This window comes from Drosophila bipectinata, chromosome XR (assembly GCF_030179905.1).
Source record: "Drosophila bipectinata strain 14024-0381.07 chromosome XR, DbipHiC1v2, whole genome shotgun sequence".
Lineage (NCBI taxonomy): Eukaryota > Metazoa > Arthropoda > Insecta > Diptera > Drosophilidae > Drosophila > Drosophila bipectinata.
In genome coordinates this window covers 1,755,979-1,783,039 of record NC_091735.1, presented here as the reverse complement: position 1 = coordinate 1,783,039, position 27,061 = coordinate 1,755,979, and the positions used below count along the sequence as shown (strand labels likewise).

At 44.0% G+C, this 27,061-nt stretch overlaps 1 protein-coding gene across 1 annotated transcript in view; it reads left to right on the top strand.

Annotated features, from left to right (window-relative positions):
• The window catches only part of nAChRalpha7 (nicotinic Acetylcholine Receptor alpha7), a 1,067,155-nt gene that overhangs the window by 392,970 nt on the left and 647,124 nt on the right, over positions 1-27,061 (top strand). Inside the window, exon 5 of the mRNA XM_070283181.1 lies at positions 1,503-1,683. Within this exon, the coding sequence (XP_070139282.1) occupies positions 1,503-1,683 (181 nt within the window). The remainder of the gene's footprint in view (positions 1-1,502; positions 1,684-27,061) is intronic.

Genomic DNA, 27,061 nt, shown 5'->3' with positions numbered 1-27,061 from the left:
TTTTTTGCGAGCATGCAGGCTCACCTTTTACCTTCGCTCTTCGCATCGGATTTGGAGATACGGACCGTCACGTGTTTGTATCCTTACTTAATCCGGTGCTCCGACCTCTCCAGGGCTTTTACGTAGGGACGACCTGCCTCCGAAGTCCTTCCGCCTTCTCAACCTTGGCGACTCCCCAGTCCGCCGTGGGAAGCTTCGGATTGCACATTCTAAGCATCGTCAGGACGGTTTTAGGGTCGGCTAGCTTTTCGGCAAGCCATACTCGGGCCCTCGGCTTACTTGGGATCCCCTCCCAGTCAACCGCCACCAGCTTTGCCCCGGAAAGCTTTACAAGCTTTTGCTTGTAAGTCATTACCAATCGCGTGTCTTAGCAGGCAATTACCTTAACGCTACCCTGATACCATCCTGCTTCTTCGCATTCTGGTGGGGGTCCCCCGCTCTGTAGCATCTCCTCCACGAAGCGCCCATGCAACTCGTTAACCACTCGTCGCCAAAGGTCATTGGGGATGAGCCCATCTTTGGATCTCTTGTCCAGGACTTCAATAGGGGTTCTTCCCTTCGTCACTTCGGCGAATGAGCGGTTGGCCGGTTGCGGCTGGGCCTTCCTCTTCTTGGCTTGGGGGGCTCCTCCCTCCGTGGATCTCTGCCTTTTCGCGCTTTGCACGTTCTCCTTGGCAGGATCTAACCCAGCAAGTTTCTTCGGCTCTAGCCTCACATCCGCCTTTTTTCGGTTCCTGTGATATTTTGGAATATAACTGTCAGGTCAAGCAGCCAGCAACTAATTTAAACACAAAAATTAATTAGTAACTGATGTTTTGTTGGTCGCAAGCCGACTCTCTTTCAGCCGCTCGGCTTTGCTAATTCGGCGTTTAAAGTTAACGAGCATCCGCTCAGCCTATTCTGGAAGGTTGGTGCCACTCTCGTTCATCTTCTTACTGCGCTCGCATCCTAAATTGGATTTCCCATATTGTTCATAAATTCTCATAAATCCTAATTTCATATGCGGCCTAAATAAAGTTTATAACGTTGAACCTAATTAAAATTTGATTTTTTATTGACGGCATTGAAAACGCTCAATGACCAAACAATAACTTTAAAGCTTTTATTGGATTCTATATGCAGGACGAACTATAGCGGTTCAAACGGAGTAAATTATTGGAATTACAAAAAAATTCAACCGATACCATTAACGCCCGCGGCGTTTGACCATTTTTTGATCAGCCTAGCACAGGCTAAATCACTCGGCTCCACGTTCAGCTTATCTACGACAAGCTTGCACAGTGCATCCGGTTGAGTAGACGTCACGAGAGAACAAGAGAACAAATATTATTTTAAGTATTTATCATTAAAAATCTTATTTAAGCTATATCTCCTTAAGTCTGTGAGCTCCTCGGAAAGACACAATCAGACGGACTTATGGTAGGTGATTTTTGCGATGTACAATTCTGACCAAAATAACTATGTCCAAATAATAAGATTTGTTAAATTTACTTTTTTTTCAGTGCTGATGAAGGGTTTGACGGAACTTATGCCACGAACGTAGTTGTACGAAGTAATGGAAGCTGCCTTTATGTACCCCCTGGAATATTTAAATCAACTTGCAAAATTGATATCACATGGTTTCCTTTTGACGATCAACGATGCGAAATGAAGTTCGGTTCTTGGACTTACGATGGTTTTCAAGTGAGTGAATAAACATTTTTATATACATCGCGAAAATGCCTAGTAACTACGTTGATGCAATAATGTATTTATTAAATGTAAGCTAGATAAAAACTTGGGCAATAGACTTAGCAGAATGTAATAATAAAAGAATTTCGAACATTTATTAAAACTTCACTGAAAGTTTTCATAACAAATTCTAATAAAAAAAGAATTCAAAAATGAGAAACATGCTTTTAATACGTGGCACGTGCAATTTTGCTTAAAAAAAGTTTTCCCAAAGTAGATATTTCTTAATAATTAGCTCGGTAGATTTCATACTGCCTTATATGCGATTTTTTGGTCGAACATGATTTAAGAGGATGAAAAATCGATGTCGGCGGATTCTCAGACCTAATCAATATGCTCACATTTTATGAGAATCGGTTGAGCCGTTTTGGAGGAGTATGGTAACAATAACTGCGAAAATGTTGTATATATAGATATATATTAGAAAAAATATATTTAAAGTTAGATATAGATCAAAAAGCAGAGGACAAAAGTTTTTCAAAACTTCTGCAATGAGATCCTGGGTATCTTCATCAACATTATAAACGTTTCTTAGGAAAACGACACTCAGCATAGTTTTACGGTCTAATAATGAAGGTTACTTAGCCTGAATCGATAAAATGACGACTTTTCATGTCTATTCATGAAGCTTATAAAAATTGCTAAGCACCACTTTTTAAAGTTATCCCAATTGTATTGATGTCTAGATTGGGTACTAGTGCATTTATATTAAAGGCACAGATTAAATTCAAAGGCAAGAGACAAAACGTTAATAGAAGGTATGTAAAGGTGTATTTTACAGAGATATCAGTTCAGTCCCATTGTTTAGACTTCAGGTCTCTCAAAAAATGCAGTCTTGTCATTCCTTTCTCTTTCATGCAATTAATGGAATCGTATATATATATACGTAAAAAAATATGTTAAGTTTTGCAAAAGATAAGCTCAGTTTCTTTTTCGAGCTTCTTACTAAAAAACTACGATTTTCCCTTGCCAAAACAACCATGTTTTCCTAAGTAAATTTATTGTTTGTATTGGTTGGTTTGCATTCCCACGCAGAAAATACGTAAATGTGGCTGCCCCTGCAAAGAATTTAAAACTGTGAAGAAGTTTTAAAGCAATATTTGGCTTTAACTTGGATAACTTTCAGTGGTCGGGGAGTCTGAAGGACTCATTTAGACAAAGACGCTCGCAGTGGAAACTGCCTCCCAATTGGCCATTCAAGTTCGAAAAATCCGTGTATGTATGAAGGAAGCCCGCTGGTCCCGGGATTTGTGCAGTACCTTCCTCACTCAATGGAATGGAGACCCGAAAGTTTGAGGTGGGGTGGTCGACGGGTATACAGTAGTCGTACTGCCCATAGGCGTGAAAAGGTATAAGTCCAAATTGGTATGTCCATAGTTAGCCCTTTTCCACAGGCCCGCCTCACATTACGTTATTTCCGACAGTATGGCTAGACCCCCATTATCTCTACAGGCTGTAAGGCGAGGATGAAGAGCATCAGATGGTGTAGTAAAAAGGCGTCCACCAGACTACTACCCCATAGAACAGGATAGGTTTAGACCTATGAACCGCTTTGTAAAGCCATCTTACTATTTTTGGAGACATACCCCATTTAAGCCCAATGGTCCCTGAAACCTTTCATAAAGAGGTAGAGAGCGCGACAGCCATTTGGATTGCTCCATCCATGGTTTTTAGCTTCCAGTCCAGTTTCCTGTCTAATGAAATTGCTATGTACTTGGCGTTAACACTAAGGGTAAGAGTTTCTCCTGATAGCTTTGGAAGCCTTAAACTTTAAAGCTTTAAAGTAATTCGTAGTGAATTTGGTTTTGGATGAATTTGCTCCTAGCCCTTTTTTATTTGCCCATGCTAAGTTTATCCGTCATGCGGTCGTCACAGGGTCTGCAGAAATTTTTCAGTGAAGGCAATTGCTACATCATTCGCATAGGCGAAACCTTTGCAGCTAACACCCTCTAAGGATCGTATAACTATAATTGGTTGTTTGCCGTCACGTTCAACAGTAGAGGGAGAGAACACCTCCTGGCGGAGTGCCTCTCCTAACAAATCTCTGAATAGGCTCTTCTCATAGTATCGCCCCAACACTCCTGTTGACAAGGATCTGCCTTTTCAAGTGCATGAATTGATCGTCTACCCCTAGTACGCGCTGACGTTGGTTATTGAACTTTGCAGGAGGTTATTGAAAGTACCTTCGATGTCTAGAAAAACAATAAGGATATTCCTTGTCACTAAGTGACTTTTCGACAAACGTTGTGATCTCGAGGAAAACCGTCACGAAATCCCGAAATATCGTTTTGGTTGTATGTAAGATAGATATGGAGTCTATTGAGCCTTTCCATCGGCTTGAGGGGAAAGGACCACAGACTTATGGACTGCAGATTTCCCGCTTTGGGTATTAAGACTTCGTTTGCATCTACGTCTCTGGTATGATACCTGTTCTGAAGATGCGTGTGAAGATTTTCTTGATCCGTAGTCACAGATTTGCCCGGCTATGGTTAATTGGGCCGGGAAGCTGCCATCCAGGCATGGAGACTTAAAGTGCTTAAAACGCCCAGTGTTAGCGATGATCTTCCTAGGGCGGGACGCCTGCAATGTCCCCTGAATGCTTGTGCATGATTTGGTACAGGCATTTCTCTTTGCCGTACGCAGTTCCTTGTAATACTGATTATAGTCTAATTGATAAGCCTCTCAAGATTATAAGCCTCGCTTTGCACGTGCAAGTGTTGGCTACCACCATGGTGGTTTCTTCGATTTGCTACAGTTTGATCTGCTTTTGGGACATACCTTGTGTTTGGTCATCGAGAGTTTTCGATGCCGTAAATAAAAAATGATTTTGTATTTAAATTGAACGTTATAAACTTTATTCGGGCCGCATATGAAATTAGGATTTATGTACAATATTTCAAATCCAATTTAGGATGCGAGCGCAGTAAGAAGACGAACGAGAGTGGCGCCAACCTTGCAGAATAGGCTGAGCGGATGCTCGCTAACTATAAGCGCCGAAGTAGCGAAGCCGAGCGGCCGAAAGAGAGTCGGCTTGCGACCAGCAAAACATCAGTTACTTATTAATTGTTGTGTTTAAATTAGTTGCTTGCTGCTTGACCCGACATCCTCCCCCCAGTTGGGGCTTCTACTCCAACTTCATCCTTAAGGGGCAAAAGGCACAGCTTAGTCACAGCTCGCTTGGTAATTCCAGATGAGGTTTTTATCACCGCCACTCGAAAGATACCATCCCGACCGGGGATTAACTCCATTATTCTCGCAAGCGGCCATTTCATCGGAGGTAGATTCTCGTCCTTTACTAGCACCACATCGTTTGGGGCCAAGGCAGGACCGGAGGCGCGCCATTTGGAGCGCTGCTGGAGAAGGCTTAGGTACTCCTCCTTCCATCGGGACCTGAAAGACTGCTGCAGGAAAGCCACGCGCTGCCAACTGTCCAACCGGTTGAAGTTCAGCTTTGTGACATCAGGCTCGATAAAGCTGACTGACGGACCACCAGTTAAAAAATGAGCCGGGGTCAGAACATCAAGGTCTGCAGGATTTGCTGAAAGAGACAATAAGGGTCGTGAATTTATAACAGCCCCAATATGGCACAGCAGCGTTCGCAGCTCCTCGAATCCAAGAACTGCAGATCCGACAGCTCGGTAAAAATGGTGCTTGGCGGTTTTAACAGCCGCTTCCCACAGACCACCGAAATGCGGAGATCGAGGAGGAATAAAATGCCATTCGATGGACTCCATAGAGCAAAACTCCAGCAGTGCCCGTTGATGCTCTTCGCTTAGAAATAATCGGCGCAGCTCCTTTAGTTCGTTATTGGCTCCAACAAAGTTGGTTGCGTTTTCAGACCAAATATGTTGAGGCCTTCGGCGGGTGCATATAAAACGCTTCAAAGCCTGCAAAAAAGACATTGTGGTCAGATCCCTTACAAGCTCCAGGTGGACGGCTTTGGTAGCAAAACAAATGAAAATGCTAATGTAACATTTTACTGGAGCCTTATTACGCACTTCCGGCTTATAATAGAACGGTCCACAAAAATCCACACCAGTGACTCCGAAGACCTGGGAGCCGCTAACTCTTTCCTCCGGGAGATCAGCCATAATGTGCTGCAACAGCCGAGGCTTAGTCCGGAAGCATCGGATGCATTTGTGTAATGCCTTCGTCACGGTTTTTCTCCCCCCAATTGGCCAATATTGGGACCGAATAATTGCCAACAGTGCGCGAGGTCCCGTATGTAAATTTCGCTCATGGAGGTCAACAATTATAGCCCGCGTAACTGGATGGCTTCTTGGAAGTATAATTGGATGCTGACTATCAAAATCCAACGACGAATTTTTTAGCCGGCCGTCTACGCGCAACAGTCCAAATTTGTCCAAGAAGGGAGAGGATGAGGCAAGGGCACTGGATACCGCTATGTCCTTTCCATTTTGAAGAGCCTTTATTTCCTCCCAAAAATGCACACGTTGCACTAGCCGCAATAACAGCTGTGTTCCAGATTTTATATCGCTAGCCGTAACACCGTTGTGGTGAATTCGTTGAGAAAACTTGTATACGTAAGCGAATACCCTCTGCAGTGCTGGAAACGAATTAGCGTACTTAGAAACCGCTGTTATATCCACGTACGGAGACTGAATGAGCAGGACCCTTGCACGCAACTCCAGGGTTGATCTCTCAGATGGGACCGCGGTTGGCCACGTCTCTTGGGATCCAACGAGAAACGGAGGACCATGAGACCACAGCTTATTCTCAACCAATTCATTGGGAAGAGCACCACGCGACAGGATATCTGCTGGGTTCAAAGAAGTGGGAACATACCGCCACTCCATTTCTCTAGTTAGCTTCTGAATGGTCGAAACTCGATTGGCGACGAAAACATTAAACCGAGAGGGTTCTTCTCGAATCCAAGACAGAGCCACAGCAGAATCGCACCAGCCAAATACTTTCCAACGTAGACCTTCAACTGCTCTACTTCCGACATAAGTCGAGCCAACAACTCGGCTCCCGATAACTCCAGCTTAGGCACCGTAACAGTCTTTAACGGCGCAACTCGGGACTTCGAACAGAGTAAATAGCTTGCAGATCCTGCGCCCTTGGACACGACATAAACGCATGCCCCATACGCCTCAATGCTGGCATCACAGAATCCATGGACCTCCACCTCGGATTTCGATGTTAGCACCCATCTAGGGAATTCGGCGCGCTGCGTACTACCAAAGCTGCTACAAATCATATTCCAGTCGCAGTGAAGAGCTTGAGGAAGACTTTCATCCCAGGACAACTTCTCACGGCACAGCTTCTGAAGAAAGATCTTTGCCTTTGAAATTACAGGACCAACAAGGCCTAAGGGGTCATAAAGCCGAGCGACTGAAGAAAGCACAATGCGCCTAGTGGGCTTTGAGATTGACTGAATCCCTTCAAAAGAAAATAGCAAGCGGTCAGTTGCAGGATCCCAAGCAAGACCCAGTGTCTTTGTGAAGTTGCTACCATCATCAAACTTTAGGAAAGACTCCCGATCTTCTTCAGGCACCTTATCCAGAACGTCAGCAACATTGGAGCACCACTTCCTTAACCGAAAATGGCCTTTGGCAAGGATGGCGGATGTTTGCTGCATTATGCTAATAGCTTCATCTATAGAGTCGCCTCCGGAAAGCAGATCATCCACATAAAAGTCGCGACGCAGAATTTCGGCCCCCTTTGGAAACATTATTTGCTCATCATCTGCCAACTGATGCATTGTCCGAACTGCTAAAAATGAGGCAGGCTTCGTTCCGTAGGTGACCGTGTCCAGCTTAAAAACCTGTAACTCATCCTGGGTGGAATCCCGCCAAAGAATACACTGAAGATAGCTGTCCTCAGGAAAAACCCTGACGCAACGATACATTTTACAAATATCTCCAGTAATGGCCACCCGATGGCATCGGAACCTTAACAGAATATGCAGTAACTTTGGCTGAATAACTGGGCCAGCCATCAACACGTCATTCAGTGAATATCCAAAAGTGGTGACAGCAGATCCATCAAAAACAATCCTGAGCTTGGTTGTTGAACTGTCCTCCTTTAAAACACATTGGTGTGGCAGAAAGTATTGGCCAGTGACGCTCGCATCAGAAGGGACTGGAGACATGTGACCCAACTCCAGATACTCCTTTATGAAGGCAGCATATTGCTCCTTTAATTGAGGACGGCGACAGAGCTTCCTTTCGAGGGAAAGAAATCGTCGAACAGCTTGGGGGTACGACTCTCCCAGCAGCTTAGAGCCGCATTTTAACGGAAGCCGCACAGCGTAAGCGCCGGAATCCAGCCGAGCAACATGTTGCACGAAATGCGCATCGCAATCTAGCTCTTCCTTCGTCCGCTTCACAATAGGCTCGGAGCAGTCTTCGATTTCCCAAAACCGGCGGAGCAAAGAATCCAGCTGATCATCCAGCATTGTTGCGCTCTCCGGAACATCCTTGTGGGCAGTGGAAACGAGTGATCTTCTCTGGACCTGTGAACCGCCTCCACACACGACCCATCCAAGTTGAGTTTTCTGCAGCAATGGCAGGCCGGCTGAGAGCTTAATTTGCCCAACACACAACAGCTCATAAAACAGACTGGCTCCGATAAGAAGGTCGATGCGCTGTGGGCGGAAAAATTCAGGATCAGCCAAAGAAAGATTGCCAGGAATATTCCAGCTGGAGACATCCAAACTGAAGCTAGGCTGCAGGTCCGTGATATTGGCAGCGATGACGGCGTTAACCAGGGCCGAGTACTCGGAACAGTGGGAACGTAGGAGAACATCAACAGCGAATCCATCTGTCGCAAAGCCGGCATCTCCAATACCAGACACCGCCATGAATGATTTGTACCTCCGGAGCTGCAGCTGACTTGCCAACCGGGAAGTGATCACGTGCACCTGAGATCCAGAATCCAACAAAGCTCGGCATGGAACAAGGGATCCAGCGCGACTACGAACAAAAATGTTCGCTGTAGCAAGCAACGATATATCGCCGCTGTGACCTTGAGCAACTAGTGCATTAGCAGTGGACGGCGAAGAGGCTGCAGGCTCGGCGACCTCGGCTATGGCTGACGTGGGAGGACCAACCAAAGGCTGGCCGCTAGATGCCGGCGGCTCCAGGAAATGCAGCAGGCTGTGATGCCTCCTTCCACAACTGCGACAACTAGCAGCGAGGCACTCACGCATGTGATGGCCCGTTTGCAGACACTTCCGACAAAGACCGAGTCGCCTGGCCTCACCAAGGCGAATCTCAGGGGGCATTGATAGAAATCGGGGGCATGCAGACATTATATGGGACCATCCACCGCATAGAGCACAGGTAGAGGGAAGCGAATTAGTAACAATAAAGGATGATCTACCATTATTTGCACCTCGACGCCTTCCCACATGAGCGCCCGGGGCGTATGCAGCCATGGCCACGTCCATAGCCTCCAGCGTCCTACACCGCTGCTCCAAAAATTCGGCCATCGACTCCCAAGTAGGGATGGCGTCTGAACCTGAGGAGTTTTGACTCTCCTCCCACTTGGCCTGGGTAGCTGGGTCCAACCTTTGAAGCAGAACTTGGACGATGATGCAGCTGGCGATCTGAACTGAAGTACCCAAATTCTTTAAGGCTCGCATATGGGCATTAAATTTGTCCGAAAGACTTCGAAGTGCTGCTATTGAGCCACTTTCCAACAGACTGAGGCCCAGAATCTGGTTCACGTGTGCCTGAAATATTAAGCGACGGTTATTAAATCGTTTCTCCAATAAATTCAGCGCAACATCATAGTTCTCGTCGGAGACTTCCAAGGAACGCACTGCTTCGAAAGCGGACTCCCGAAGGCAAGATCGCAACCTTTGCAACTTTTCCACCTTACTAATACGAGGATTGCTGCCGACGATGGTAGAGAAGATCGAGTAAAATTCAGCCCATTCCGAGTATCCACCGCTGAACGTAGGGAGCGGCAAAGGAGGCAGCACCTGAAAACTTTGACCTAAACCTGGGTCAGCCTGCATGGTGGACATTCCGTTGGAAAGGGTGGAGTGGGCAGCAATTCGAGATGAGCGAAGGGTCGTCTCGTGCTCAATTTCCGCCTGCATCGTCGCTACGAGCTCCGAAACAGTCCATCGAAGGTCACTGCTGATCTGCAAAATGTCCAAATCCTCAAGCTCCCCGTGGATGGCCTTGAAGTCGCTGAACATGGTGGCTATCTGACCATGTCGCACGTGTAGCATGGCATCGTCCACCTTGGAAATAGGCTGAAGAGCTCCTTGGATCCTCTGTAAGTCCTGGAAAATACCCAGGGTCTTGCACTTTAAAATTGCACTCCGGGTTGGAGTGGGTGCTCCTGTGACGGCGCCGCTGGAGTTCATGATTTATTATATTGAGTTCCGAACAACCGAAATAAATTTTATTTGCTCGCGGCGAACACGATCTGTCCCACTGTGCGTTCAGAACCGTAGCGGAATTGTGGAATGTATATATATATGAAGCTATGTGCGAGCGAATGCACTTGCGTTGTGGATCGTATGTTTGTATGAAGTCTATGCGCGGGCGAATGCACTTGCGTTGTGGATCGTAAATATGTATGTGTGCTTGTGAACTAACGTTATGTTTATGCCTGTATGTATGTATAATATAATAATATATTATAATTTGTTTATTATTGTAAATAAACTTATTAGACAAGTATGATAATTCGATAATGATAATTTCACATAACACTGTTTACAAAATTGTTTTGTTTTTGTTTTAGCAATTTGTTTATGTGTATATTAACGATCACGTCGGGGTCACCAATGTTTGGTCATCGAGAGTTTTCGATGCCGTAAATAAAAAATGATTTTGTATTTAAATTGAACGTTATAAACTTTATTCGGGCCGCATATGAAATTAGGATTTATGTACAATATTTCAAATCCAATTTAGGATGCGAGCGCAGTAAGAAGACGAACGAGAGTGGCGCCAACCTTGCAGAATAGGCTGAGCGGATGCTCGCTAACTATAAGCGCCGAAGTAGCGAAGCCGAGCGGCCGAAAGAGAGTCGGCTTGCGACCAGCAAAACATCAGTTACTTATTAATTGTTGTGTTTAAATTAGTTGCTTGCTGCTTGACCCGACACCTTGTTTTATGCCGCCGGACATACCGCTGTTAGAGTCCCCACCTTCCCCCACCTGTAAGCATCTGTGTGCACCTGTTAGCGTGCAGATCTTCCATTTTGTTAACTTTCCTTGTTGGAGGTTTCCCAGGGGATCTTACCAGTTTTATCGGCTTTACAGAGCCTATAATCCGAAGCCCCCAAAACCAAGAATCCTTGATTCCTGAATGAGGGCCACATCAGCTCTACTCTCAGCGAGATGGAGTAGGAGGGCAGCTGATGCCGCCTTTCTGTGGTGGATGCATATCTGCAAGATTGCCAGAGACATCCTGGGATTCTCTTACACAAAACCTCTGCTTCCATCTCGGAGCTCAGAAGAGGGTCCTTGTCCATCCCGACTCCTCTAAGAGCTATTGTCAAGTTGCTCTCCTCCGAGATGTACCCTTTCAGGATGCCCTCATTTTCATCCGACATTCCTTCAGGGTGCCATCCTTTGGTCGGCTCCTCCAAGTCTGGCTCCTGGACGTCTGAATCTCCTATCCAAGATTCCAATGAGTCTTCTGCTTTTTGTGACCTCGGCGAACGATCGCTTAGTCGGCTGTACAGCACTTTATTTGTTCGCCTGGCGCACTTTGCGCGATCTCTTTTTTAGAGGTGTCTACTCCAGCCGGCTTCTTTGGATCGAATAAAACTTGGACGCTAAGTCTAGACGCTGTCAAGAAAACTTGGTAACATGAATATCCACTGAGAAAGATATTCCAATAAGCTGCACTATATGCAATGATACCAATTTTCAATATTAATAACGTAATAATAATTCACATCTACATTCTTAACAATTTAGTTAAGAAATCGTGTAACGATTCATCGAATAAAACCACAGATGTTAATTCAACTGGCATGTCAATTTACTGGCTATCTGGATTTCCTTTGGCAAGGCTTCTCTCACCTTCTCTTAAGGGAACGGTCGATTTTTTTTTGTGCGCAATGCGTTTTTCAAAATTATTGCCGTAAATCGGTGTTTAGATACATATTCGACAATCAAGTTCTGAGAAATATCAGCTTTAACGTAAACCGTATCGCTTCTCGAGTGTTGCGATATATTTGGAGGCGAATAAGGAATTTATTTAATTACAATTCCAAGCATAGCTCCTGCTCTTCTTTTGTTATTTTCCTTTGTGTGCAATAGAGGTCTTATTTCTATTTTTGCAATTTTTCCTTGCTCTCCAAAGCTCTCGCTTCAGCTCTTATTTGGCACAGTGGTTCAAGGTGTAGTGTTTTTTTTTAACTTTTTATACATTTTTTTATATTATTATTTATTCATACGGAATTTAAACTGGTCTGTTCGATGAAGTCTTGGAACAAGACAATCTTCTCATTCCACCCTATCACCCATTGCTGGCTATGTGAAAGCGGAGCACACGCCAAGTGTACCGGGCCTCAGTGCCTCACTGCCTTAGTTTCGGATGCTATTTTCCGTAGGTCTGGCTTACATTATTGTTGTGATAATTGTCGTGCTGTCCAAGACGAAATAAGGTCGTTCATGAGACAGACTAAGAATGGATTTAAAGAGTTGATCACTGGTTTTTGCAAAATGACCAGCTCTGTGCGCTTGACATGAGTCACCTAAGCGTAAGAAATCCGCTGTTTGTGATCCGCCTCAGCCTCCTCAGCCAACATTAACGGAGCCGTTCTATCCCTGGCCACCCCAAGGGATAGAACTGAGAACAATTTTCCGTACGAATTTCTCAGGGAAAATGAGCAATTGTCAGATATATCCTTCATGGCATCCTCTTAAGTAATACCACAGGTCCTAGTGAATGAAACCTCCGTTAGAGTCACCCAAAAGGGTATTTCACAGTCCGGACCACCGGCACCGACTGATGGTGCAGTTCTCTTACCTGCGACACCAAAACCCTAACAGGTGATTCCTCCATCGAAAAATATATTTGATTCTCGGTTCTTGATTAATTTAAATATACTTATATGAGGCGCACGTCTTCGTCCAAGATTCGTGTGCCTGCGCTGATGTTCAAGACGATTTGTTTACCAGTTTTTGGCCAGAGAACATTTTCGTCCAAGAACATCAGTCTAGTACTCTAAAGAAAAAAGTTTTAAAACCAGTGGAAGTGAAGCTTCTCCATATCGAAACTTAGGACCAACCTTCCATCTCTTCTTCGTCCACCAATCCAAAAAACTAATATCGTTATTAACACTATTTTATCAGAATACTAGTGCGCTATGAAGCAAACTCCCAAAACTATATTCTGATAGAATATAGAAACTTTGCAGAAACTTGGTTAAAGCCTTTTTTTGGTTAAAGATCTTTAGCTCCGAAATTTCTCCAGGTTTGTATATAACTTTTTGACGAGATTGACCTCTGCGAAGGGGGGGTGGAGTTCTCATTTCGGTTGACTCCCTGCTTCTGAAGAGGTGAAATCACAAGAGCTTGAGGATATAGACTTTATTAGACCCTTGCAGAGGGTATTATAATTTTGTCCAAAAGTGTCCAACGCAGTGAAGGATACATCTCCGACCCTATAAAATATATATATTCTTGATCAGGATCACCTCCTGAGTTGATATGAGCATGTCCGTCTGTCCGTCTGTCTGTCCGTCTGTCTGTCTGTTTCTACGCGAACTAGTCTCTCAGTTTTAAAGCTATCGTCTTGAAACTTTGCACACACCCTCCTTTGCACGCAGCTTATAAGCCGGAACGGCCCGGATCGGCCGACTATATCCTATAGCTGCCATATAACTGAATGATCGGATATGACCCAACTTTCATGTATTTTAAGATAGAAAGCTGGAACTTAGTACAGATTATATGTTTGGTCAGTTAATCAGACCTACCAAATTTCATAACGGTCGGCCGACTATATCTTATAGCTGTCATTGTTATACCCTTGCAGAGGGTATTATAATTTTGTCCAAAAGTGTGCAACGCAGTGAAGGAGACATCTCCGACCCTATAAAGTATATATATTCTTGATCAGGATCACCTCCAGAGTTGATATGAGCATGTCCTTCTGTCTGTTTCTACACAAACTAGTCTATCAGTTTTAAAGCTATCGACTTGACTTGCACACACCCTTTTTTCCCTTGCACGCAGTATATAAGTCGGAACGGCCGAGATCAGCCGAATATATCCTATAGCTGCCATATAACTGATTGATCGGAAATGGGATAACTTCAGTGTTTTTAGAGTTAGAGAGTTCAAATTGTACACGAGAGCTACTTTTGGCAAAATAATAGGACATGCCAAAGTTCATAAGGATCGGCCGACTATATCCTATAGCTGCCATATAACTGATTAATCTGAAATGGTATAACTTTGGTGTTTTTTATAAACCATATCCTATAGCTGCCATATAACTGAACGATCAAAAATGGCCCAACTTTCGTGTTTTTGAAGATAAAAAGCTGAAACTTCATACAGATTCTATTTTTGGTCAGATAATCCGACCTAACAAATTTCATAACAATCAGTCAACTATATCTTATAGCTGCCATATAACTGAATGATCGGAAATGGTTTTTAGTAGAAATTCAAACTTTTGTATTTTTGAAGATAGAAGTTTGGGACTTTTTTTGGGACTCTCATAAGGATCGGCCAACTACATCCGATTTTTGCGATATATATCCGGTTTTAACTGCAAGGGCATATCAACTTCGGCTCCGCCCGAAGTTAACTTTCCTTTCTTGTTAAACCATTTAAACCTGATCGTGACCAGTTTGTAGCGGTGGGTGACTTTTATATCGCTGAATTAAAAAGGTCCAATGTCGATAACTCACCATCTTTATCACTTATCACGCACCATGACTTCACCGCGGGCATGTTTGACATGTCCCTAGGTCAAATTAACCATTGTAGAAATTCGTTAGGTCGCCTACTAGACTTATGTTTTGTATCTGATCCTAATGGTACCACTCTCTCCACAGCTTTCCGCCTTTCAACCCCAAAGGATCCATATCACCCCACGCTTGAAGCTTCAATCGTTTCAATTTCGGGTACCGATCACGAGTTTCCGTGGATGGCAAATAAAATAGTTTTTACTGTACTTTAAATACATTTTTTGACTTATGTTTGCCGCTGAAATATCCGTCCGCTTCAACAAATCTTCCTTGGTTTACAAGGTGACTCACGAAACTCAAAAATACTTAAATATAAAAAAACCTGCAGTAGTATAGATTTTTCTTGATGTTACAGAATGTTACAGGAATTATATTCGCCTCTGCCGGATACAATTTACTCAGGATCCAAAGTAGTTTAAAACCTTTATAAACACTAAGCGTAGTCATGTATCTTTTTCACCTCTGCTTGCGTTTGAAAAATTCATCTGCGACCTCTGATCAGGCTATTGCCGATCTATTCGCAAAATTTTTTCAAACAACTTATTCTCCGCCTAAAATGACTGATCAGCCTTACGCATACAACATTTAATCATCAAATCTTATTTTCTGTCCGTTATTGTCCGAGAATAGCTTATTATCTGATCTTCTAAGGGTCAAACCTGTTTATTCGTCAGGCCCCGATGCAGTACCAAGTTGTGTGCTAAAATACTCTTCCAGGTGCAAACCTCTGCATAGATTTTTCAACTTATCTTTGAAAACCTAGATTTCCTCCTTTAAGTGGAATGAATCTTTTATAATTACCTAACATAAAAATCGGGAAAACTTCCGATGCTGCCAACGACAGAGGCATCTCTAAATTGTCAGCAATTCCAAAGTTATTTGAAAAATTAATTACTCCTCATTTGCAACACCTTTGCTCTTCGATCATCTCTTCTTGCCAGCATGGTTTATTAAGAGTCGTTCCACCACCTTTATTGTCGTTCCTTTATTGGTTGACATCCTTTGTCATAGATGGCTTTCGTAAGGGACTTCAGCAAAGCATTTGACTCAGTCAATCACTCCTTCTTGTTGAGTTCACTGAATATGCTGGGATTTTCCACAGACCTCTTAACGTTGATCTCCAGCTACCTAGATGGAAGGACACAAAGAGTCTTATATAAAAACATACATTTCCGTTTGGTCCGTGCTACATCTGGTGTTCCTCAAGGAAATCATCTCGTACCGTTATTATTTACTCTTTTTATTAATGACTTGACCTCTGCTTCAACGATCTCTCTAGTTCTTATGTATGCAGATGATTTAAATCTTTGTCTTCATTACAAATTCATCTCTGCCCAATGCAGTCTTCAGTCTGAACCTGAAATTTTTCAAAAATGGTGTTTAGCTAACGATTTAATACTTAATGGATCAAAATGCAAACTGATGTCTTTTTTGCAAACTGATGCCATCTGCAGGCTAAGTATACTCTTTATGGGATTGCCTTAAATGTGAGAAATCACGTCAAGGTAATGATCTCAGCGTTCTATTAGACGTTAAACTTAAACTTGCCAAGCATATTTCCTCAATGGTTAATTAAATGGTTTTATTCAAAGGTGGTCAAAAGAATTTAACGACCCCTACATAACTAAAACCTTGGTCCATCCGATACTGGAGTACGGTTCATGTATCTGGAGTCCCCAATATGGAATACACCAGGACCGCATAGAATCCGTACAAAATAATTTCTTAACTTTTTCACTTAGAGGTCTTAACTGAGATGCAAATCTTCACCTTCCATCTTATAATAGTAGACTCTTACTAATAAACTTACCAAGTTTAACCAATCGTGGGACAATGCTGGGTGTAGTTTTCCTACATTACCTCATCGATGGGGATGTAGATAGCCAGCATTTAGTACACGCTTAAATTAGAACATTCCCAATAGAAGGACCAAAAACTTTAGTCCCCTATTTCTTAGCCCTACAATGGCTTCGACATATGCATAGCATGACCCTTTTAGGGTCTTATGTTCGAACTACAATGGAACTACAGGAATGCTAGCTGATGCTCTAATTGATGCACAATTTGTTTTTAAAATTCTGAAAGACCGCGAAAAAAAAGACTTTACTTATAGACATTTTATTGCTTAACATATTGCCTATCATCTCAGAAAAAATTGGAGCAGAAGTAACATACAATGCAAAACCAGAGTTCGTCTTTAATGAACTTTCGCATTAAGATACCTAATTATTGTCAGCGTTGAGACTATAGTGGTACACTATAATACACTATAATCATGAGGCATTCTTTGGCAATAATAAGTTTAACCAAGGCAATCTACAAGACAATAATTGTATTTGCTTTAACACTTGTCAGGACGACAATAAGAGAATATCCGAAAACATTTTAGGAACGAGCTTTGCGTGTTTTCACAGAGCCATTCTTTGGCAAAGCTTATAAAAGGTATATGCATATAAGAAAGAACTTGGGAGCCGATATAAGAGAATAAAGCCTTTGCGGATCATTTTAGCCTTAGCGGAAATGTTACAAAATTCGACCGACCGAAACCAATTGAAAACCAACCCCCTTCACTGAAGTTTGGTTCATAAAAATTTATAGCAACAGACCAGGTAAAATAAGCACCTTAAAACACATCATATTTCAAAATATGATTAGTTAAAAAAGGCCTAAAAACTATATTAAACAAACTTCAAAAATACTTTCCGCCACAATATCATTAACAACATATTGACCCAATGCAGCGATGTAATTGGATGAGAAACCAAATAATTTCTAGAAAAGATTTTTATACACAAGAAAAGAAGATTGATATAAAAACCAATATACATAAAACTTATAAAAATCTTCAAGGTCAAAAAGACAAAATTCAAGAAGAAGTGCAAAAGTTCATAAGCAAAAAAATAGCCCACTGTCATTTGATTACCGGCCCATCCGGATTTGATTAAGGTCGGTTAAGGTTCGGCAATGCCACAAGCCTGGTGTCCGCAGAAAAGACTTGGCGCTAATATCGACATAAGCATTTGGACTTTACAGTCAAATTTGAGCTTGTTGGGTGTTGGGAGCGAGAAACCAAGGCATTCGAGAAACTTTTGTCCTGAACGAGTGTTGGACACACGTAATGTGCTTGTCAAAACAAACGTCCGGCGCAAAGCATTGAAGGTGGCCATCCGAGACAGCAAAAGGAAATGCTTCCTGGAGCTATGCGACTCGGCGGAGGAAAATCCATGGGGCAACGCGTACCGGATAGTGGTGAAGAGGCTGCGCGCAGGAAACCAGTCCCCCACGGAGCCGAACGTGCTAAGGACCATAGTGCAAGCACTGTTCCCAGCCGGCAACCAGGTCACCCAGCTTCCCACCCCCCCAGCAGACAATGAAGCGACTGAGGAGGTAACGGAAGAGGAAGTACTGGTCATAGGGAGAGGCCTGGCCCCGAACAAAGCACCCGGCCCGGACTCGGTTCCTAACCGAGCACTGAAGCTGGCTCTAGCTCTGCAGCTCGGCAGCTTTGCGGAGCTCTACAATAAATGTATCCGCGAAGGCACTTTTCCCACCAGGTGGAAGGTACAGAAGCTCCTGCTGCTCCTCAAACCAGGGAAACCAAGGGAGGAGGCGTCGTCCTATAGGCCAATCTGCCTGCTGGACGCAACGGGCAAGGTCTTCGAGAAGGTGATCGCGGCGAGGCTCGAAGCTGCCATAGAGGAGGCGGGAGGGCTGTCTCCCAAGCAGTATGGGTACCGGAAGGGAAGGTCAACGGTGGATGCCATAGCAGAGGTGGTCGTTATTGCTCGCAGCGCAATATCGGGAACCAGGTGGAAAGGTGGCGGGTGTGCCCCAAGGATCGGTCCTAGGACCGCTGCTGTGGAACGTCATGTATGACGGAATCCTGAGGCTGCAGCTCCCAGCGGGATGCGACGTCGTCGGCTTTGCAGACGACGTAGCGTTGGTGATAGTGGCCAAGCACAGGGAGGAAGCGGAGAGAGCAGCAAGCAAGGCTATCGAGACAATGGAGATGTGGCTCCAAAATGCCGGTCTAAGCCTAGCCCCGCAAAAGACCGAAGCGGTGCTGGTCAGCAGCCGCAAGGTGCTGGAAACGGCAACAATCCGGGTTGGTGGTATGGCCATAACCTCCCAGCGGGCCATAAAATACCTGGGCGTGATGATCGACGCCCGGCTCACCTTCCGCGAGCACCTTGATTGTATCCAGGGCAAGGCTGCAGCCACTACCAGGGGCCTTGCCAGGATCCTTCTAAACACCAGAGGCCCCAAGCAGAACAGGAGAAGGCTCCTCGTGAGCGCTGCCTCTGCGCAAATTTTGTATGCAGCACCCATCTGGGCTGAGGCGATGAATACGCCCAGCTACAGGAGAGGGGTAGATGCAGTCTACAGGCTGGGTGCTATGAGAGTCGCGTCCGGCTTCAGGACAGTCTCCGACGACGCCATTCTGGTCATTGCGGGGATGGTCCCGCTGAAGGAGCGCGCTCGTGAGCTCAAGGAGCTTAAGGAAACCCGTGCTCGCAATGAGGGTGCCGGCGGCACCCCCAATACAGCTGCAAAGGAGGACGCCAAGGAGAGGTCGCTTACAGCCTGGCAGGATTGCTGGGACGTGTCGACGAAGGGACGATGGACACACACCCTCATTCCTAACCTTAGAAGGTGGGTGCTGCGACGCCACGGGCAGGTCGACTTTTACCTGACCCAGGTCTTGAGTGGACATGGCTGCTTCCGGCAATACCTGAAGCGTTTTGGCCACACGGAGGATGACTGGTGCCCGGAGTGCGGGAGTTCGATAATCGAGGACACCAGGCACGTTGTCTTTGAGTGCCGCCGGTTTGCACGAGAGCGCCACCGACTAGAGACGACGGCGGGCAGATCAATCCACCCGGGAAACCTAGTGGAGGTAATGCTGGAGAACCAGATGCTCTGGGACGCAACTTTTGCTGCAGCTTTAATGCAGAGGCTCAGGAGCATCGAGCAGGAGAGGCGGTAGGGTGGAGAGTTGGGGCCTGTGGCGGGCGAAGCAATGCCTAGCGGTCGTCCCGCCCGCACTCAATCCATGAACAACCACCTTTCCCCCCCCCCCCCCCCCCCCCCCCCCCCCCTTATTATTATGGTTATATTTATGTATGTTAATTGTTGTTGATATTAATAAAACAAAAGTATATAAAAAAAAAAAAAAAAAAAAAAACAAACGTTATAGTCCAAAGTTACACCGATGTTCCTGTTTGCAGAAAAGGCTTTGATTGGATTTTCGTTGAGGCTGATACCAGGGCAGCTGCTTCGGGTATTGGTGAACATTATATTGGGACATTTGTCTAAATTTACTCAAATGTTCCAGTTCATGGCCCTCTGTGGCTACTGCCTGTTCATGATCATCCTTTCCATGATTCCCAGGGATGGTAGAAGACTAATGGTCCTGTATGAGTCCACGTCAGTCGGCGATTTTCTGGTTTTGAGATCATGATTTTATTAAGCGATTTCCAAATATCGGGAAGTATCAAACAGTTAATACGCTGTTGAACAACACCAGAGATTACAAAGCTTGATCCGGTAAAAGTCGTATCGTTCTGTTGCCCAGACGGTCTTAACCGGGAGTTTCCTTCAGTGAATATTTATCCACACAACGTTTCACCTCAGTCAGGGAGACAGGGTTAGCAGGCAGGTATATTTAAAGTGGAGATTCCAGGAAATTATATATTTCCACATTGGATAATAAGGTTAAAGGCGTGGTTGGTTTTATTACAAGGTGGTCAAAAGAATTTAACGGTCCTTATATTACTGAAAGTTTATTTATTTCCTTGCTCCGTTTGATACTGGAGTCCCCAATAGGCAGAACATATAGACCGCACAGAATATATACGAACAAATTTCTTAACATCTTCACCTTGCTTCGTATCGTAGCAGTCTCATATTAATAAACTTACCCATTAAACAAATCGTAGAATCGTTTGGTGTCATTTGCCTAAACAACGTTATTAATGGTGATGTAGATTTAAAACCCCCTTACACCTTAACGTTCCTAATGGAAGGACTACAGACCTTAGTCCCCTGTTCTTAAACCATTTTAGTTCGACATACAAGGTGTTTTCAAAAAGTAAGGTGACTTTTCAAACTTCGCGGGCAACATATTTTCGATTTTCTTTTTTTTTATTTTGTTGTGTTGGTACACTCTTCGCTAACATCTGTACCAAGTTTCAATTTAATTCTCTCTTTCGTTTGGCTGTGAGAGGCGTAAAGGTAACAAGTTGTTTTGCGTTCTCGGCGATTTTTTGCTATCGAAAAATAGGGATCAAGAGATTTGCATCAAATTTTGTGTAAAAAATAAAATAAAGTGCTCCTAAACACTTGAAATGTTGACCGTGGCATACAGTGAAACTGTTCTGAGTAAAAAAAAACATTTTCAAGTGGTACAAACAATTTCAAGATGGCCGGGAAGATGCCAATGACGAGCCTCGCACTGGACGCCCAAGCACGTCAACAACTGATGCAAACGTTCAAGCAGTGAAGAAAATTATTTCGGAAACTCGTCGAATCACTATCAGAGAAAAATATGTATTTTTTTTGGAAGAAGAAGGAGTCGTTTTTTCAAACGTTTTGGGCATGAGTCGTGTGTCAGTGAAGTTTGTTCCGAAATAGCTAAATTTAAACCAAAAGAATTGTCCCATGAACATTGCTCAAGAGCTGTTTAATGACGTCAATGACGACCCATATTAACTCAAAAGGGTCATAACTGGTGACGAATCATGGGGATATGGTTATGATATAGAAATAAAATCGAAACCGAAAAGTGCATTTTGGAAGTGCTTTGAGGATTGGAAAAACTGTTGACATAGGTGTATTGTATCTGAGGGGGATTACTTTGAAGGGGACAACATAAATATTTATAAATCAATTACTAGTTTTTTCTTGAAAATACAAGGTCACCTTACTTTTTGAACACACCTCGTATGGTGTGTTCAACAATACCCCCTTAAGGTCTCTACCCTATCTTCTTACTTTTCTCTCCTTCAAAATTAAAAAAATATATTTTAAATTTTCTAACAAATTTTTCCTAGCTATCTTCGAAATTGGTTTATCTATTTATTAACTTGTTTCCCGTGATCCGTACGTTATGCGGCGGCGTCCCTTCAGTCGGTTGGGCCTCCAAGCTTTGTGATGAATGCAGGATTTGTATGTTAACCTCGCTTAGCTGTTTAGGAAAGATTTGAATGCTTTTATATTAGCACCTCTGAAAAGAAGTCGCGAGCGCTGTGGTTTTTTACAGGCGTAGCAAGCAGTATGGTCAGGAGAGGAGTGTGGTCGGGCGAGATTTCATGGAGTGTTCTTACTTGTAGTCTGTCGCCGTCAATCGCCGTCGGTGTTATCAGAGGGTTATATGAGTAAAAAGTGGGTTCACTTTGGGCAAATACTTTGTAATGCCCATTTTCAATGACTTCTTCCAACTTTTTATCCGTGATACAGGCTGGTGAGTTTCACCACAATGCATGTTTGGCATTAAAGTTATCGCCAGCAATTAATTGCTTTACAGTCTGGCCAGTCCCATTCCAAAATCCTATATTTAATTGAAATAAAATTTTAATTAATTAATTTGGTTGAATCATTTCGGCACTCGCGCAATAGGAATCTGAAAAACCTTGTTGGACTCTGCATTTTCCTGCATCAGCTTAAATAAAGTGTATTAAATAAAGTGAATAAAGTATTGATATCGCGGAATTGACTTATGGCTGAGAATAGGGTCGGAAGGAGAGCTTGCTTTACTCTGAAGGGGTTGAGCCAATCCCTGCTTGCATGTTTTTGGGTGGCGCTATATCAACATACGATATATTCGTTTCTAAGGCTGAGTACCAGCTGGGAATAAATTCACGCGAGGCGCGTCGTGCATCATTGGTTGTCGAGAGTCTAGGCTTCGGCTTTTCGTTTTTTTATTTTTTTTCTATTTTAGCTGGACAGCCTTTATCTGTTGGGACGTGGTTACCACCACAGTTTACGCACAAAAATGTATCGCATAAACATGAGGCCTACTTCATTAACCATAAACAGGATGCAAATTAAATTTATCCCAAAGTTCACTTTTTAAAAAAATAATTTTTAATTTTTAATTTTTTATTTTTAAAAACTTTATTTATTATTTCTTATTCGTAATCGAACTACCGAACTGAGCGGACGTGCTTTGTCCGAGCTCCGGGAAAACTTCACTTCGCTTATATTTTCGCCAATATAAGCGAAAAGACACTGAAATACAATTTATTAAAAGCGACAGACAAGCTTTTTTTTTTATAACAGTTGTAATGTGCTAAACCAAAACTAGTGCATTGTTGAAAAAAAAAAATACGTACCACGCAATGAGCTCATTGAGCAACGACCAAAAGAACGAGCGTAGAAGTTCAGTGAACCAAAGAAACGGCTTCTACTCTTACTTTTCAACCCGCGATACCGAAGTGGAAAAATCGGCGCTTAAAAGCAACCCGGCTTTACTAACCGCTGAAACCCAAAGGGCACGGTCTTGCTCACCCGCTCTGCTCACTCCGACTCCCGCGTCATGGAGTTCGCAGTGTAAAACCCCCCCTCCAATATCGGAAACAAATTTCGCACCAACAACAAGCAGCGCTACAACTTCTGCAACAACAGCGAAAACCCCTGCAACTCAAAGTACCACGACGTCAACGACTACAGCGAGTACAAAAACAACAACCTCGGAAAGTGCCAAAGCGGCAACGGCCACACAGACTGGAATGGATCGCTACATCCAAATTAAGCGCAAGCTTAGCCCGCAGAGTAATCCGGCAGGCAACAAAACAAAAATTAACCGTGTCCTGAATAACGATAATGAACCAGACAGATCCACTACTAACAGATTTGCCCTACTGGCGGAGGCTGAGGAAAACCAACCAGCCCAAGACACCGCAAAAAAACTCAAGCCCCCTCCAATCTATATTAGGGAAAAAAGCTCGAGTGCCCTGGTCAACAAAATTGCGTCGTTGATCGGGAACGGTGAAAACTTTCATGTTTTTCCGCTTATCAAAGGGAACATCCATGAAACAAAGGCGCAAACCAAGACTGAAGAGCACTTCCGAATAGTGTCAAAATATCTGGACACTGTACAGAAAAACTATTACACGTACCAGCTGAAAAGCAGTAAGGGCCTACAAGTGGTAGTAAAGGGAATAGAACCTGATGTTACCGTCGAGGAAATAAAAACCGCCCTTAAAGAAAAGGGCTTCGCCGCCAAGAATGTTATTAACATTCTAAATAAAGATAAAAAGCCACAACCCCTCTTCAAGGTCGAGCTCGAGCCTGAAAGCAGGTCGCTGAAGAAGAACGAAGTCCACCCAATCTACAACCTGCAATATCTTTTGCATCGGAAAATCACTGTTGAAGAGCCACATAAACGTAACGGTCCAGTGCAATGCACTAATTGTCAAGAGTATGGACACACAAGGTCTTACTGCACACTTCGGGCTGTCTGTGTAGTCTGCGGGGACGCCCACAAGTCCGCTTGCTGCACTACAAACAAGGACAGTACCGTGAAGAAATGTGGAAACTGCGGAGGCAGCCATACGGCAAACTATAGAGGATGTATTGTGTATAAGGAGTTAAAGAGTCGCATGCGTCAAGCGACCGCAACGCGCAACCAAAATCCACAGAATGCGTACGTTTCGTCAAAAACCACGCCAGACGTCTTCTTCGCCAAAGCTGCGAGATCCTCATTCGGTCCACTAAACACCACCAACGGCTTCTCCTATGCCGATGCTCTACGATCTGGAAGGGAAATTCCAATTCAGCCTAACTCTCAAAGCGCTCAACAGGCCCCAGAACAGCCACACAGCAAAACGGAAACTATGATGCTTACCCTCCAACAAAGTATGATGGAGCTTATGTCATTCATGAAAACGACCATGCAAACGCTTGTTCAAAACCAGAACATGGTGATACAGCTGCTCGTAGCACAACAGTCCAAATAATCTATGCAGGCGCTACGAATATCAATGTGGAACGCCAATGGTGTCTCACGGCATAAACTAGAATTGTCACAATTCTTGACCGAAAACCATATTGACGTTATGCTACTGGTGGAAACGCATCTTACAAGCAAATACAACTTTCATATAAGAGGCTACACAATCTACCGCACAGATCATCCAGATGGGAAAGCCCACGGCGGAACTGGAGTTCTAATCAGAGAACGAATTAAACACCATTTTCACAAAAGGTTTGCAACAAACTTCTTGCAGGCCACATCGATACAAATTCAGTCAAGCAACGGAATCCTTTCAATTGCTGCCGTTTACTGCCCTCCTCGCTTCTCAATCTCGGAAGGACAATTTATGGACTTCTACAATTCACTTGGGGATCGATTTATAGCCGCAGGAGACTACAACGCCAAACATACGCACTGGGGATCACGTCTAGTGACTCCCAAAGGAAGACAATTGTACAATGCAATTATAAATGTGAAAAATTAACTGGACTACGTTTCCCCTGGAAGTCCCACATACTGGCCAACAGACTCACGAAAGCTCCCAGACCTTATTGATTTTGCAGTGACAAAAAACATACCTCGCAATCTAATAAGTGCCAAAGCAGTCTCGGACTTATCATCAGACCACTCGCCTGTGCTTCTAACGCTTCTTCAAAGCCCAGAAATAACCGAACACCCCTTCAGTCTGACGACGACAAAAACAAACTGGCTAAAATACAAAAAGTACGTGAGTGCCCACATAGAACTCGCCCCGGATTTTAACATGGAATCGGACATCGACTACACTACGAGCGCCCTGGAAGAAGTACTCGTTGCGGCAGCTAAAATCTCTACTCCTCATAGGAAAGAAGTAGACCGAAACAAACACTTCAAATCTAATCAGCAAATCGAACAGCTTGTGCGAGAAAAGAGGCGCACGCGTCGTGATTGGCAAAACAGCAGATCACCAGCTTCAAAACAACGCCTTAAGGAAGCAACCCGATCACTCGACCAGGCTCTTCACCAACAGGAAGAAAATGCACAGCTGAGGTACATCCAGAATCTCTCGCCAACAAGCACAAAGTACCCCCTGTGGAGGGCCCACCCAAATCTTAGTGCCCCAATTGAAACGACCACCCCGATAAGAAACTCTTCGGGATGCTGGGCTCGCAGCAACGAAGACCGAGCTGAAACATTCGCCACACATCTCCAAAGTGTCTTCCAGCCAAACCCAGCCTCAAATTCATTCCTCCTGCCAGTAATTCAGCCAGAGTCCTCCCCTCAGCCAGCCGCACCTCCATTCCGGCCGAACGAAATCGAAAAAGTCATAAGAGGGCTAAAACCAAAAAAGGCTCCCGGTGGTGACCTATTGACCCCAAAGATGCTGATCGAACTTCCAAAATGCGCTATAGAGGTCGTCTGCAAACTATTTAATGGAATCATTAATCTTGGCTATTTCCCAAAAAAGTGGAAGAAATCCATTATTATAATGATTCCGAAGCCTGGAAAAGACCACACAATTCCGTCATCATACAGACCAATAAGCCTTCTATCTTGTTTGTCTAAACTGTTTGAAAAATGCTTGTTAACTCGCATAATACCACATTTGGAAGCTTGCAATATCATCCCGGCACACCAATTTGCTTTCGAAGAAACCATGGAACCATCGAACAAGTGAACAGATTAACATCCGAAATACGCTCAGCCTTCGAACAACGAGAATACTGCAGCGCTATTTTCCTCGACGTATCTCAAGCTTTCGACCGAGTTTGGCTCATCGGACTCATGCACAAAATTAAAACGTATTGAGAGAGCTATCCTTAGTCGCTCCAGATGCCCAACGCAGGCAACAACCCAACTGGCTAATCATCTCACAATAGTGGAAAGGTGGCTGTCCGACTGGCGCATTAAAATAAACGAACAAAAGTGTAAACATATAACGTTTACTCTTAATAGACAAACATGCCCTCCGCTTTTACTAAACGGTATGCAGATCCCTCAAGCTAACGACGTAACGTACCTTGGCGTTCACCTTGATAGACGACTTACCTGGCGTAAGCACATCGAATGCAAAAAGATGCATCTAAAACTGAAAGCCAGCAGCCTCCACTGGATCATAAACTCACGATCGCCACTGTGCCTAGACTACAAGTTACTACTGTACAATTCAGTCCTAAAGCCAATCTGGACGTATGGCTCCCAGCTGTGGGGGAACGCGAGCAGCAGCAACATAGACATCATACAGCGCGCACAATCAAAAATCCTGAGAACTATCACAGGGGCACCTTGGTATGTTCGCAACGAAAACATCCACCGGGATCTGGGCATCCTCGCAGTGAAAGACGAAATCCAGAAGCAAAAAGAGTCATACAAAGAAAAACTGTCTTCGCACCCAAATTTTCTCGCTCGGGGATTGACTCGGGTTTCTAGCGTATCCCGCCTTAGACGCAA